This window comes from Colobus angolensis, unplaced genomic scaffold (assembly GCF_000951035.1).
Source record: "Colobus angolensis palliatus isolate OR3802 unplaced genomic scaffold, Cang.pa_1.0 Scaffold79, whole genome shotgun sequence".
In the NCBI taxonomy this organism is placed as follows: domain Eukaryota; kingdom Metazoa; phylum Chordata; class Mammalia; order Primates; family Cercopithecidae; genus Colobus; species Colobus angolensis.
Window position 1 is genome coordinate 5969822 of NW_012121709.1, and position 15763 is coordinate 5985584.

Here is a 15763-nt window from a genome sequence, read left to right on the forward strand (position 1 = left end):
ATTTAGAGAAAGGCATTCTGCTGGCTATTTGAGCCGTCATGGTTATCAAATGATGCGTGATGTGTTAGAATAACCGAATTCAAATCCCAGCTCAAATACTCAACACCTGTGTGACTTTGAGCAAGTTCTTTGACGTCCCTGGGCCTCAGTTTCCCCTTCTGTACAATGGGAATAATCCATCTGCATGAGGGATTGTTGCAAGAACTAAACAGGGCCCTGCCTGTGAGTGATTAGCATGTATCAGTGCTCAGTGAACATGTCCATCACTTCTCAGAGCAGCAACACAACGTGCACAGCCTGTGGCTGAATTAGCAGCCAGGGGTTATGTCTTCTACATTCTCAGAGCCCTTCCTTTTCTTGAGCAATCAATCGATAAAAGTTGCTGTCTTGGCTGGAGGACTGGCTGGGCTTTATTCAGGGGGGTGCCCCTCTGACCATGTCTGTGCCTGTTCAGCAAATCGGGCCTCTGGCTAGAGAAGATTAAACACCTTCTGAAACCTCAGCCCTCCATCACCAAAAAGTTCCATTTCTGCTCCAAGTAATAACCACCCTGTCTCCAGCAGAAATTCGTAAGAGCAGAAAGTAAACCACCCCAGGCCATGCTCAACCCCATTTGAACCCAAATACATCTTTGAGATGGAAAGGTTATATATGTTGACCTGAGTGGGGAAAAAAATACAAAACTGAATCATAGCTGCCTTAGCCACAGCGGCCAAGAAAAGTCCTGTAATCAGGCAGCTGAGAGACAGCAGGGAGGAGGGAGAGAGAGGGCGGGTGCCTTCCTGAATGCTTGCTTGCCTTCCTCTATCTTTCCTTCACACCTGCAGGGGAAAGAACAGGAACCAGGCACCAATGACAACACCCAGTCAACCTCCCCAGCATCAATGATGCCCCCCTCCAAAACCATCCAAATGGATGTGACTGGCATAGGCAGATGTTGGGAGGGGGGAGCCATGGGCAGAGCATGGGTGAAGTTCTATCAGTGAGCATTTTACAAGCCCTCGAGATAAAGAAAAGAGAGTGTGCACCTGGTGCAGAGGACAGCAGGTGCTGGGGAGAAGAAGGTGGCGCGGCCGGCGTCCCCAGTGCAGCCCGGCGGGTGACTTACTTGCAGAGAAGTTGGCCTCAGTGTGAACAGGAGGGGTGGAAGGCAGGAAAGGTGCATGTCCCACAAAGAAGGAGCGGAGGGAGCGCTCGGACAGCAGCGGGGAGCGCTGCTGAGAGGGGATGTTCTCGCAGCTGCCGACGCTGCTGTGGATCTTGAGGTTCAAGGGTTTACTCTTCTTCTTGGCTCTGAAAGGGAGACAGAAAAAGAGGAAAAGGAAATATACCCATAGGTGCACAAACTTACAGCAGGGAGGCCCAGACTTGCGTTTCCCATGAGGGATCCAAAACCCACAGGGAGAAATTAGAAGAGCCCACAGGCTTTTAGGTAGAGACACAGGGCTGGGCAACAAGGGTTTGCCCTCTCACCCCTAGGTCCCTCTGAGAAGCTCATTCTGCCATGGAGCACAAGCAAACACTTCCGCTGTTCTTTTTTGCCCAGCTCCCTAGAGAAGCTCTAGAAAGCCAGGGTCAAGTTCAGCTTCCAACTCCAATCCCACAACTTTTGCCTAAACATCTCAAGTCCCCAGAGCTCCAAGCCCCCAACCTGTAGCCAAGCTGCCCTTTGGCCATTTGACAAAAACAGCAAATCCCAGGCTGTCCTCAAGTGAGTCCAGATCTGTGTCAAGGTGGCATTCACCATCTACATGTTTCATCCCCAAATCCACTGCCCTTCCTCCAGGGAACAATAATCAGTGCATTTCTGTAGATGTTAAGCCTGACGACTTTCAAGAGATCTAAGTACACTAAGCCTTCGGTAGGATCCCAGTGCCTCTTCTGGAAACGCTTCCTCTTGCTCAGAACTTCTAGTGCTGGGCTCCTTCTTCTCAGCCCACCCACGGCTCTGTCTGGCTCTTGGTCCAGTGCCTGCCAGGAGTCTCAGACTGTGCCCACCTTAGGAGTTCAGGAGGGAGGGTGCTCCCCCAGATCATAGGCTGGATCTGATGGGGTGCCTCACAGGCAGCTGCCAGATTCAGAAGAATGATATAGAAAAGGGACCCTGGGTGCCCCCACCCTTCATCGCTGTGCCCACCATAGCAGCACTGCTAGAGGACAGCAGGTGCAGCTTGTAGGAATTACACCATTCTGGGGCCAGACTCCCCAGATTCAAATAACTAGTCTCACCAACCCCGGGTGAGTCCATTAAACTTCTCAAGCCTTAGTTCTCTTGCCTACAAAAGAGTCCTTCTTTGGAGAATTGTGGAGTGAATTTAAAAATGCCCATAAGTGACTCAATACAAAGTAGAAACGTGAATTATTATTATTATATTATGGAGATCTGTCTGATAGTTCCTTCAGAAGAAAGAATCTACAGCTAAAACCAAGCAGAAGCTTCTGGAAAGTGTGGTTCTTCTCTTGAGGACTCTTCAAGACCCAAGAGATTGAATGGTATTCTTTGTACACTCTGTGCCTAGCAAAGCAAGTCACACAGAGAAGGAACTTAAATATTTGTTGAATGATCTCTAAATAGTGAAAGGAAGGAAGGTAAAGAGGAGCTCTTCCAGGGACCCCTCAGCTCACAGCCTTTGATCCATGGCCAGTTATAGATTCATTCAAGAGAAGAGAGAGGGGTGATGTCTGATCTCAATCCCACACATGGGCATTGGTGTCACCCCACCAGTGGGTGAGCCTCTGCCTTCTGCCTACAACATGATGCATTCATGACAACAATTGTGCAATAAAGCCAGGGGCTCTCCCTTACACAGAATCATAAAGGTAATGTATAGGTAACTCACTGAAACAGGTAATGGTGTGATATTTAAGCAATTAATAGAAATGTGTTATGAGTGCTAGTATCCATCAGAGTTAAGCTTATGACACAATCTGATACTATCAAAAATAAGTGCAATGTATACCGAAGGCTGAGAATCACTATGCCCTCAAGAATGGATCTGTCACATGCTGGCCATTTCTTAGTATAGAGCTACCCTGTCCAATAACAGAGTTATTCGTCCATGTTAGCACTTGAATTTGTGGCAAGGCTTGACTGAAATAGGCTTAGAATGAAAAATAATAATAATAATGGACAATACCTAACAATACTTTTGTACGCATCAAATGTTGGGGTAAATAAAATACATTGCTAAAATTTAAAAAAAAAACAAAAGGGCTGAGTACAATGTCTCATCTCTGTAATCCCAGCACTTTTGGGAGGCCAAGGTAGGAGAATAACTTGAGGCCAGGAGTTTGAGACCAGTCTGGGCAACATAGCAAGACCCTGTCTCTATAAAAAATTTAAAAATTAGCTAGGTATGGAGGCACGTGCCTGCAGTCCCAGCTACTCAGGAGGCTGAGGTGGGAGGATCACCTGAGGCCAGGAGTTTGAGGCTGTAGTGAGCTATGATTATACCACTGCACTCCAGTCTGGGTGACATAGTGAGACCCTGTCTCTAAAATAATAATAATGATAACAATAAAATTTAAAAATGATAAAGAAAGTGAGGGGCTTAGCAATTATTCACAGTCTGTTGCTGAAATTAAAAAAAGCAGGATATTTAAGATTCTTTTAGAATTGTTTCTTTTTTTCTAGGCATCTTCCTTGCCAACAGATTATTAGGAGGTGAAATTATTCCATTTCCAACAGGACCTCTCATACTGAGAGAGAGATGGAAAGGAGACACTAAAAACAAGGATTCCAGCCAGGTGCTGATTAAGCTTTCATCTGAAACAGAGAGAATACAGCTCTGAAATTATAGGCATAAAACATGGACATTTAAAATTTTTCAACTTTATCAAACAGGAGGTTTCATCACAATAATAACAACAGCAACAACAGCCAGTGTTACTGCTGCTTTGATTTGAGTGCCGACTGTGCCCTAGGGACTGTATCAAGTGCTTTGCTTTTCGTATATGACCTCACTTAAGTGCCATAGTAACCCTAGGTTATCCTCCCTCCAATGATGAGGACTCCAAAGCAAAGAGAAGATCAGGGATGCAGTGAAGGTGGTCCCAGCCCTGAAACCAGGCAGTATATGGCACCAGGGTGCATCTCTCAACTGCACCCACACCAGACCCTGCGTGTCAGTCCCAACCCCACATCATCACCCACCCCAAGCCCAGCTATACTGAGAAGTTTGATTTGGGACATGCTCAGGTCAGAGGCACAGGGGTGGCCAAGAACTGAGCCCCAAATCTTCACTTTTGCTTCATCCACCTCTTTTCTTGGAACCCTTTCACCAGAACCACCCAGAAACCCCATACAGATATTTCCCTTTGCCCCCCTGTCTCCAGCACTGAGCCCTTTTGCTCTGGAGTAATTAAAGAGAAAAATGCTGTAATAGATGAAGGAGACGGGGCGGGGACCCTGGAGAGTCACTGTTTAGTGGCCCCCATGGAACGGCAAAGCTGCCCCTGACAGAGTGTTTCTACCATTTCTCTCCCTCCTCCACCTGGTGAACCCCTACACATAGTCCATGGTCCAGTTCAGATATTACCATGTGTATAATGCCCTCTCCAACCCACAGAGTCGGGTAACTTATCATTCCCTCACCTCACTCTCTTAGTATCTGCTTTCCCATCACATGCTGGAAAAGACCCAATTTCCTTAACATGGTACCCAATATCTACCCACACACATACCTTGGTCTGGCTCTAGGACCTTCTCACTCTTTGTATATGCTCTCTCCACCACCTGGAGTACCCTCTGTTGCTTTGCCTGGTTAAACCCTATTTGTCTTTTACGACTTGGCTCCGATGTCCTCCCCTCCAGGAAGTCTTCCTTGATATCCTAATTCATTTCAGCATGAGTCAGGTGTTCTTCCTCCAGGAAGTCTTCCCTAATACTCCCTCTTCCCTCCTAGACTTGGTTGGGTGTTCCTTCGCAGTTCTCTCTCTCTCTCTCGATTGACTGATTGATCATTAGATAGATAGATAGATAGATAGATAGATAGATAGATAGATAGATAGATAGATAGATAGATATACAGACAGACAAACAGATTGATGGCTACAGTTTCCCATTTTTTTCACATTTGCTATCTTCCAAGTAGACTGTGGTCTTTGAGGGCAATGACTCTGTGCGGTTCATTTTCCTATTCTTGGCAACCAGCACAGAGAATGGCACATAGTAGGTGCTCATTAAATGCTTACTAAATGACTGTTCTGGATTAAGACTCTGGCACACATCACATTCCCTTCTAATTCTTTGCCTTCCACACGTGACTGTAGGCTCCTTGAGATCAGGAACCATGTGGTTTTCCCTGTTGGATCCTTCATCCCTTAGCTTGGTACTAGTTGAATGAAATGAAACTTTTCAGTGGGCTTGAAAACATTTCTTCCCTGTGCTTAAGAGCGCTTTGTTCAAAGCTGCATCCAAAAGGAATCTCTCAGCTCCTCCTACCCACCTCCCCCAAACTCTCGTCCTGCCTGCCCGGGAGTGGAGCGCCCTCTTGTGGCCAGAGCACAGCCTCCTTGCAGATTTTCAGAATCCCTGGATGGAGAGTTCAGAAAAGTCTGTTGGTTTAAGCCTGGGGGCATCCCACACAAGCAGCTGAAAAGTCCCACTGTGCAGGAGGCCTGCTGCTCGCTGGCTTGAGGGAGTCTAAGCATGCCTGCAAAGTCTCCTTAGTGCCTGGAACGCCAACTCTGCTTATCTCCCCCAGGGCTCACGGCGAGGACCAGAAAGGAGCTTCCAGCTACAGCAGCACATACTGGCGGACTCTTTCTTGCCCATGATCAGAGAAGAAAGGAAAGCAAGGTGGGGCTGGGGGTGGGGGGTGGGGGGGGCGGTTCCATTTCATCATTTCATCCCACGCAAATGCTCAATGTTGAAGATTCAAAGAAACATCAATGCACGGACACAAATGACTGTTCCTAATGACTGTGACTGCATACTTAAGATTTAGTGAATATTTTGCAGCATATCCCACAGATGCAGTGTAATTTTGTGGTTAAACTCATAGGCCTTGGGGTCAGAGAGATTGGGACTTAAGTCCTGATTGTGACCTTGAGAAAGGGATCTCAGTTTCCTCATCTAGGCAATGGGGACAATACTAACACAATCTCAGAAGGCTATTGTGAGAATTCTATGAGATAACAAGCTTGGCACGGGACCCAGCACAGAGTGATGTTCAGGCGATGTCACCTGCTATTAAAGTCACGATGACCAGGTCAAATTAGATGTCTGTACAGCTGTAGAAATAGACTGGAAGAAGCCAAAATTGAAGCCAAGTTGCAATTTTCACCCGAAATATCCAACAACTTTTTTTTTTTTTTCTTTTTTGAGACAGAGTCTCACTCTGTCACCCAGGCTGGAGTGCAGTGGTACGATCTCGGTTCACCACAACCTCCGCTTCCAGGGTTCAAGGGATTCTCCTGCCTCAGCCTCCCAAGTAGCTGGGACTACGGGCATGTGCTACCACACCAAGCTAATTTTTGTGTTTTTAATAGAGAGGGTGTTTCATTATGTTGGCCAGGCTAGTCTCAAACTCCTGACCTTGTGATCTGCCCGCCTCGGCCTCAGCCTCCCGAAGTGCTGGGATTACAGGCGTGAGCCACTGCGCCCAGCAATATCCAACACACTTTCAATCTACCATGGCCCTTAGTGAGTGAAGAGGACACAGCAAACCCCTCTGGTGATAGATAACCACTATCATCTCCGAAATCCTGACAGGAGCCTTGAGGCACTGAGCCAAGCGACAAGACCAGATCCTCTGGCAAGAAGAACCAAGTCTGACCCAGCACAAGTTTAGCAGGAGCTCAATGACCTCAGAGTCAGTCTGTTTTACCAACCATGGCCACAGATGGAGGGGAGAAGGGGTATATCTAAATAAGAGTTAGTTGGACAGAAGGATGGATGAAAAGATGCATGGATGGAAGAATGGAAAGAAGGAAGGAAGGGTGAAAAAGTGGAAGGATGGAATTGATGAAGGACAGAGAGGATGGGAGGATGGGAACACAGATAAAAGGAAGGGAGGATGGGGGAGGAAGATGAAAGAATGGAAGGATAAATGGATGAAATAAAAGTGAGAAAGAGAAGACAGAAGAACGGATAAAGGAATGGAGAAGAATGGGAGAATGGAAGGATGGACAGATGGAAGGAGGATAGAAGGATAGACAAATGGAAAGAGGAAGGAAGGATGGAAAAGGGAAGAACGGTGGGATGAAAAGATGGAGAGAAAGAAGGGCAGAAGAGAGAATGGCAGTAAAAGAAAACGAGAGAATACATGGCTATTTGATTAGAGTAGGGTGGAAAGAAATCCCATATTGCTTCCTACTCATCAAGGCATGGTCAGAGGGGAAAAAACAGACACAAATGACTGTTCCTAATGACTGTGACTGTGTACTTAAGATTTAGTGAATCCCACATTTGCAATGTATCCCACAGATGCAATTAAAAAGGACATTCTTTCCCGTGATCTTTGTAGGATATTAGATATCTGTCACACAGACGTCTCATCTGGAAATAAGGCCAGTTCAGAGAAAATCAACAAAAGGAGGTGACACAAAACATTGGAAAGGGAAGCCCCATCCTCTGGGGCCATATCAGCCCTGGGTGTACCATGGTGCTTTCTGGATGGGCCAGCAAGTCAGGGCTCCCTGACAAGGTAAGCTGTGCAGAGGGGCTAGGCTAAGCCGAGGCTGCACATCTATGTTAGGGAAAGACACTCAGCTCTAGGCCATCACCTATGCTTAGGAAAATGCATGTGTTTCCCAAGTACAGCAAAGGACTCTTCCAGTGTTGGAATCTGGGAAAACTCCTCTCACTTCTGATGCCCAATTTACATAGAGTATCAAAACTGAAAGGATCCCAAGAAATCTTACATTGTCTTTAAATGAGTTCATTACTCTCCATCTCTAGCCCCATTGTTCTGGTCCAAGCCACCAACTTCCTCTCACCTAGGCTGCCGCTGCCTCCTCACTGGAATCCCAGACTCACTTTTATTTGGTTCCGTTTTTGCTTTTTTGTTATATTAAGGTGAAATTCACATAACGTAAAATTCACCATTTCAAATGGAATAACTCAGTAGCATTAAGTTCATTCATCATATTGGAAGATCACAACCTCTATCTAGTTTCAAATGCTCACAACTTCAAAAGGAAATCCCTTACGCATTAGTCACTCCCATTTTCCCTTTCCTACAGCCCCTGCAACCACCCTTCTCTCTCTATGGATTTGCGTATTCTGGATGTTGCATATAAATGGAATCCTACAAGATGTGGCCTTTTGTGTCTGGCTTCTTCACTCAGTACAATGTTTTTGAGGCTCATCCATGTTCTAGCATGGATCAGCACTACATGCCTTTTCATGGTTGAGTAATTGGATCCCACTTTGGATGCTTTACAATGTATTCTCTACTCAGCAGTCAAAGGCAGGCTTTAAAAAGTATACATCGTATCATGTCACTCTTCTGCTTAAAACCCCACAACGGTTTCCCCTTGTTCTCTCTTCTTATGGTGCGTAAAAGCTTCCTAGGACCCTCCACACCTACCCTCCAACTTCTTGTGTCATCTAGGACTATAGCTGTTCTGGTCATCTTTCTGGTCCTTGACCACACTGAATGCTCTACCTCAGGGTCTCTGCACATGCTGTTCCTGCTGCCTGGGACATTATTTCCCATTCTGCTTGTTAGTGGTATCCTACTCATCGTTAAGGTACCACTTCCTTAGAGATGCCATCCTTAACTCCCAAACCAGCCAGATCTCCTGGTTACACCTGCTCCCAGCACCACCTGCTTTCCTTCTTAGAATTCATCCCAGCTGGAATTCTGCATTTACTTATGTGGTTTCCAGAGGACTATCTGTCTCCCCTAGGGCCTGTGCCCATGACACAAAAAGGGCCTGTATCCTCACCATCTAGCATAAGGCAGGGATCCAGAAGCTGGGTCTACAGATGCTCACCCTAACCCATGTATCCCACCTCAAGCAAGGACGATGTGACACCTTCTATTTGGGGGGAATTCTAAAGGAATGTGACCCAGTCTCCATCTGCAAGTCAGGAGGGCTGGTTTAGCAGCATCTTCCCAGTTAATTCCCAAGTAAGGGCTCTTCAAGGACAGAAACACAATTTCTTTTTCTGACAATTTCTTCTGTCCGCCCCTGGCCACCCTTGGCCTAGGTCTGGCAGGTGGTTGCACATTCAGAAAACTGAATCAATACCCTTTTGCCAGCCCACCTCTCCCAGCCTTCGTCACAGAGATTGTCAAGGGAAGCCCCAAACTGATGTTTAGTCTTTGCACCATTTCCTCTTCCCAAAGTGTGCTGGGGTCTGAAACAGAGCTGCCGGCTCACATGGCCTTAGCTTCCTTGAGCATGTGGTTGTGTCGCCTTGAACTCAAAAGCCTTCACCCGGCCAAATCCCTCAGCATCTCATTAACTGTGTCTGCAGCATCTGGCCCAGCCAATTGGGAGGAAATGGCAGGGCTGGGAACAGGCAAGCTCCTCACAAGCCTGCTTTGAGGACAGGCAAGAGCACACATTCTCACCCTGTGCAGCAAAATGCTAATCCAGTAACCATTTCCCCAAACAGGAAAAATCCCTACTGGTCTTACACAGGGCTATGAGCTGTCCCTATCAAGTGGCCCTTTTAAACCCTTTGCTCTTGGGCTGATCCAATGACCCAAGAGGAGGCCTCCAGGAAACACTCTTCAAAATCAAAGAATGCACAATGTTCTGGGGCAGCAGAGCTTACGAGCCCTCGGCTCAGCTGCTCAGAGCCCAGGAAAGGGAGCAGTTTGGAAAAGCAAAGCCCCGTTATGTGTAACACCACAGGGATGTTTATTGAGAATCTGCTCTGTTCTTGGCCACAGGCGATAGCCCTCATTTCTGACTGGAGCACTCCCCAAGCATGGCATTAATGAACCAGGGCCCTGGCAAAAAAAAAAAAAAAAGGTGGGGGGCATGGATGAGCCAGTGAAATAGCACAAGCTGCATTTCCCCAAGAGTGGAGGAACATGCAGTCCTTTTAAAGGAGACATGCATGCATCTTTTTGCATTTCAATAAAATTCAAGAAATAGACTTTGCACGTCAAAGCTATAATTTCATAGTAATTATTTTCTATATGCAAAAGATACTAAGAAGGAGAAAAAGAAGAAGGGGAGGGGGAAGAGAAAGGAGAAAAAGGAAGAGAAAAAGAAGAACAAGAAGACAAAGGAGGAAAAGAAGATGTTGACTAGGCCGGGCACGGTGGCTCAAGCCTGTAATCCCAGCACTTTGGGAGGCCAAGACGGGTGGATCACGAAGTCAGGAGATCAAGACCATCCTGGCTAACACGGTGAAACCCCATCTCTACTAAAAAATACAAAAAACTAGCCGGGCGAGGTGGCGGGCGCCTGTAGTCCCAGCTAATGTAGTTCCAGCTACTCGGGAGGCTGAGGCAGGAGAATGGCTTAAACCCGGGAGGCGGAGCTTGCAGTGAGCTGAGATCCGGCCACTGCACTCCAGCCTGGGTGACAGAGTGAGACTCCGTCTCAAAAAAAAAAAAAAAAAAAAAGATGTTGACTAAAAAAATGTTAAGTAAACTATAGTATAGATCCCACCCGAATGGCTAAAAATAGATTGACAGTTACAAATGTTGGCAAAGATATAAGGCAACCAGAATTCTTCTAAAATCCTGGTGGGAGTGTAAATTGGTACAACCGTTTTTGAAAAATGACTTGGCAGTATCTACTAAAAAAGCTCTGACCCAACGATTTTACTCCCAGGCATGTACCTAACCAAAATGAGTGCCCATGTCTGAAAAAAAAAAGACCCTTGTAAGAATGTTCATGGCAGCATTATTCATAAGGCCCACATAAACACTGGGAACATCTCAATGACCATCAATAGTAGAAGGGCTAAATAAGTCATAGTGTACAAACGCTGTGACCTGAATTCTCAAACACACAAAGTCTGAGAATGACAGTGAACAAGTGGAGGAGGGTGTCCATCATTGGGATAAGGTGATGACGCCAGGCCTGGGAAGCAAGAAGCTCTCCTTGAAGAAGGGAGCATACAATAGCATCATCAACGGCAACCAGAGAAAAGATGTGCAAGGAATACTTGGCCGAAGTGCCTCTTCTCCCCACACAGAGTTTTTGGTCTTAAGACATTCTCTGAGTTCTCACCATCAATGCATGTTATGGGCTGAATTTTTTTGCCCCCTCAAGTTCCTATGTTGAAGTCCTAACCCCTAGGACTTCAGAATGTGGCTGTATTTAGAGATGGAGACTTTAAAGAAGTGACTAAGCGTAAATGACATCATAAGGGAGAGCCCTAATCCAATATCATTGGTGTCTTTATAAGAAGAGGACAAAACACCAGAGATGTATGGGAGCTGCCATGTAAGGACACAGCAAGAGGATGGCCATCTGCAAGACAGAGAGAGAGGCCTCAGGAGAAACCAACCCGCCAACACCTCAATCTTGGACTTCCAGCCTCTAGAACTGTGAGAAAATACATTTCCATTGTTTAAGCCCCTCGGTCTGTGGTATTTTGTTATAGCAACCCTAGCAGACAGTACCCTCATCTCAAGGGATTCTTTGGCATCATAACTAGAACAAGAAAAATACCTACTGCTTTTTGTGGGATAGTTACTGGGGACCACACATAGGACTGGCCACTCTATGAAATTCTTATTCTAGCCATGTCTGAATTTCTTTGTTTGCTGTCTCTGCCAACTAAAATATGAGCTCTACCTCAATCTTGCTTACTAATGTTGTCTCCAAGGCCTAGAAAAAAGTCTGACACACAGCGTGTCCTCCAAAACTATACTTTGGATGAACATACAAGTGAATATTAACATCAAGCCTTGCAGGCAGTTCCATCTTACAGATGAGGAAACTAATTCCAGAAAGTTCTGAGCTGCTTTTTTTTTTTTTTTTTTTTGAGTCAGAGTCTCACTCTGTTGACCAGGCTGGAGTGCAGTGGTGTGATCTTGGCTCACTGCAACCTCCACCTCCTGGGTTCAAACCATTCTTCTGTCTCAGCCTCCCAAATAGCTGGGATTACAGGCATGTGTCACCAAAGCCCAGCTATTTTTTTTTTTTTTTTTTTTTTTTTTTTTTTTTTTTGAGTCAGAGTCTCACTCTGTTGACCAGGCTGGAGTGCAGTGGTGTGATCTTGGCTCACTGCAACCTCTGCTTCCTGGGTTCAAACCATTCTTCTGTCTCAGCCTCCCAAATAGCTGGGATTACAGGCATGTGTCACCAAAGCCCAGCTATTTTTTTTTTTTTTGTATTTTTAGTAGAGATGGTATTTCACCATATCGGCCAGGCTGGTCTTGAACTCCTGTTCTCAAGTGATCCACCCAACTCACCCTCCCAAATTGCTGGGATTACAGGAGTGAGCCACCGTGCCCAGCCAGTGCTGGGCTTCTAACCCAATTTGTCCAGATCCAGAGCCCAGGCTCTCACAGCTACATGAGGCTCCATCCCACTCTGGTGCCAGAAAGAGGATACTACTCCCCGCCCCCATCAACCCCTGCCAAGCTTCAGATTGCAGACATCTTCACATACTAGGAGTTAGGATTCCCAGGCTCTCTGGGTGAGACCTACATGACTTCCTCCTCATTATGACCTGAGACCTTGAACACAAGGAGATTTGGACTGAAGAACAGATTTCTTGCAAGAAGCAAAGGAGTTCTCTTCCAGGTACAAAACAGAACTGCTGAGGTACCTAAGAGGTGTTACCTGCATCTGTCCTCTCAAACCAAGCTCCCATGACACAGGATCTGGCCTGGGAGGAATATGGTTCCCCTATGGTCATGGGATCTGTTTGGGGGTAATGCAGCTCTCAGAGAATGATCCAAGTAACCCTGAAGGGGCCTCTATAGTGCAAAGGCAGGTTTTCTGTGGGTGAGGACAATAGACAACATGATGTGGGCAGCAGGGACTGAATGCCAAATGGCCCTGGATGATGGTCCTGCTCCCCTTGTACCAGCTGTGTGGTCTTGGACAAGTCACTTCTCCTTTCTGAGCCTGCCTCTTCATTTCTTAAAGAGGGATATCACCCAAGTGTGGTGATGGTACATGAGACAAGGTCTGCTGAGGGGTCTGCAAGGGAGGCGACATGGCATCAGTGGGAGAGACTGGTATCACCCTCTTGGCATGAATCCCTATTGTTTCTAGTAAATTTCCTACTTCATGAAGGCACATGGCCCAAACTCTGTTTCCCCTGTCTGCTTTTACGTTGAACCTGCTCTGACTCAGCTTCTCTGTGCCTTCACTCTCCTAGGACTCAATACTGTCTTCTCTCCACATATCCTTAAAGACTGAACTCAAGTCTGAGCTCCTTTGAATCTTCCAGAACCATCCAATTCAGGTTGCTATCACCAGCACTCTATGTGCGTCAGCACCATGCCTGAGCATTTCCTATGGCCCAGGTACCAGCTCTCCATGTGCATTAACTTATGCAGTCCTCACAACAACCCAACAAGGAAGGTACTCGAGTTATACCCATTCCATAGATGGGGAAACTGAAGTTCAGAGAGGTTATACAGCACTTGGTGAAGAATTCAGCACACACCAACCAAACACACTCTCTAAGTATGATGCACTGGGTTCTTACACTTCAGGGTGTAAAGGGAAATAGAAGACACAGCTTCCATTGTCAGCAACCCTGACTTGTGTATCACATCTGCACCAGCACAGACCTGGCCATGAGGAGAAGTCTTTGATACCTGCAATAAGGGTATAGATGTCTCAAGATACAGCAGAAATCTCAAATCAGATGTAGTGGTCCAGTAACTGGTTCACTGAGAGCAGGTCATCCATGCTGTCTTTTAGGCCATCTGGGTGTGTAAAACTCAAAAATTCCTGGGTTATGCCTAGGGCATGGTTCTCCCTTTGTTCTCAGGAAGATTGCCTGGTGGTCTGAACTGGGCAGCTCTAGCCAGGTTCTTCCAGAACAGGGGTTCTAGAAGAACTATGGGCCAACCAATGGCCAAATCTGGCCCTCACCTTGTTTTGGTAAATAAAGTTTCCTTGGAACACAGTCATGCCTGTTCATTTATATACATATTGTCTGTGGCTTCTTTTGCCTGACAATAGCAGGGTTAGTTGTGACACAGTTGGCATAACCCCAAGCTAAAATATTTATTATCTGACTCTTTATGGAACAAATTTGCTGATCCCTGTTCTAGACTGCCTGTCCACAGATGTCAAGAGCAAACTTGTAAGAGAGCCTGCTTTAAGGTCTGCCTGGGATTTATTTTCCCTCAAGATACAGCTTCTCTCTTGACCTTCTGTGTTTAAATAATGAACATTCTCTATTCCTGTTCACTCCTCTCCCCATATCCCTGAATTGTGTGCCACTGTGACTGGGTTATGGGGAGGGAAGTGAACAGGAACATTCTTTAATGATCAGTATAAATCCCTTTGTCTAAATCTATGCTGTTCTTTACAGATATTAACATTTTAATTAAAACAAGACAAAATTTAAAATTCTTCTTATCAGCCATTATATCCACGATTTAAATGCTCAAAAGCTACATGTGGCCAGTGGCTACTGCACTGGACAAAGCAGGCAGAAAACATTTCCATCATTTCTAACATTTCTTTTGGACATGGCTGCTCTAAACAATCCCTGCCCCCAGCATTGAAGGATGAGATGATGCACTGTTCTGCGATTAGATCATTTGCTCCATCTCATGTCTCTCTCCTCTCCAACTCTGGTTTTCACACCCCTCCCAACAACAGTGAAATTAACTGTGCTTAGCAAAAGACTGGAGGCAGCTGAAATATGCATTATAGTGGACTGGTCGATTAAATTATGGTAATTCATTTGATGGAAACTATGTAGGTGTTAAAAAAGAATCAGGAGAGAGAGAACACCAACATTTATTATAAAGTGAAAATGAGAGGAGAAAAAAAACAATGGATATGATATAGCCTCATTGTGTCTTTGAAATATACATATTAATTCAAAAAAAAATGACCTGATAAATATTACTAGGACAGTAAAGTAATTGGATTCCAGCAATGAAGGAGGCAGACAAGAGCTATACTTTCCCTGGGCTTATATCCTGATGGGGGAATACAGACAGATAGCAATGAAGAAATGCTACTTAAGAATAAGAGCTACCATCAGGTGTGGTGGCTCACGCCTGTAATCCCAGCACTTTGGGAGGCCAATGCAAGTGGATCCCTCGAGCTCAGGAGTTTGAGACCAGCCTGAGTAAGATGATGAAACCCTAACTCCACAAAAAATACAAAAATTAGCCAGGCATGGTGGTGCACACCTGTAGTCCCTGCTACTAGGGAGGCTGAAGTGGGAGGATCGTCTGAGCCCAGGAGGTGGAGATTGCAGTGAGCCAAGATCGTGCACTGCACTCCAGCCTAGGTGACAAGGCCAGATCCTGTCTCAAAAATAAATAAATAAATAAATAACAATAATAAGAGCTTCTACATAGATAATTAAAATCCAGTGATATGGTAGTGAGTAACTGGGTGAGAAGGCAGACCTGGCATTTTGGCTGAGACCTGAATGTCAAGGAGAAGCCAGATTTGAAAGATTTGAAGGAAGAAGGATCAGGCAGCCTGAGGCAGGGGGAATGTCGCGGAGCCCACAGAACCGGCACAAAGCCAGGACAGGGAAATTCAGAGTGAGTGCCAAGGAGAGGGGCAGAGGTGAGGTCGGGAGGCAGCAGGGCCAGATCACTGCAGGTCCTTGTTAGGAGGTAGGGTTTCATTCTGAGAACCTTGGGAAGCTGTTGGAGGACTTTCAGAAGGAAGATAATGGAAT

At 45.9% G+C, this 15763-nt stretch overlaps 1 protein-coding gene across 1 annotated transcript in view; it reads right to left on the bottom strand.

The window, feature by feature from the left end:
• KSR2 (kinase suppressor of ras 2) overlaps positions 1-15763 on the bottom strand; it is a 509446-nt gene that overhangs the window by 195780 nt on the left and 297903 nt on the right. The window contains exon 4 of the mRNA XM_011928738.1: positions 1109-1293. Coding sequence (XP_011784128.1) covers positions 1109-1293 — 185 coding nt within the window. The remainder of the gene's footprint in view (positions 1-1108; positions 1294-15763) is intronic.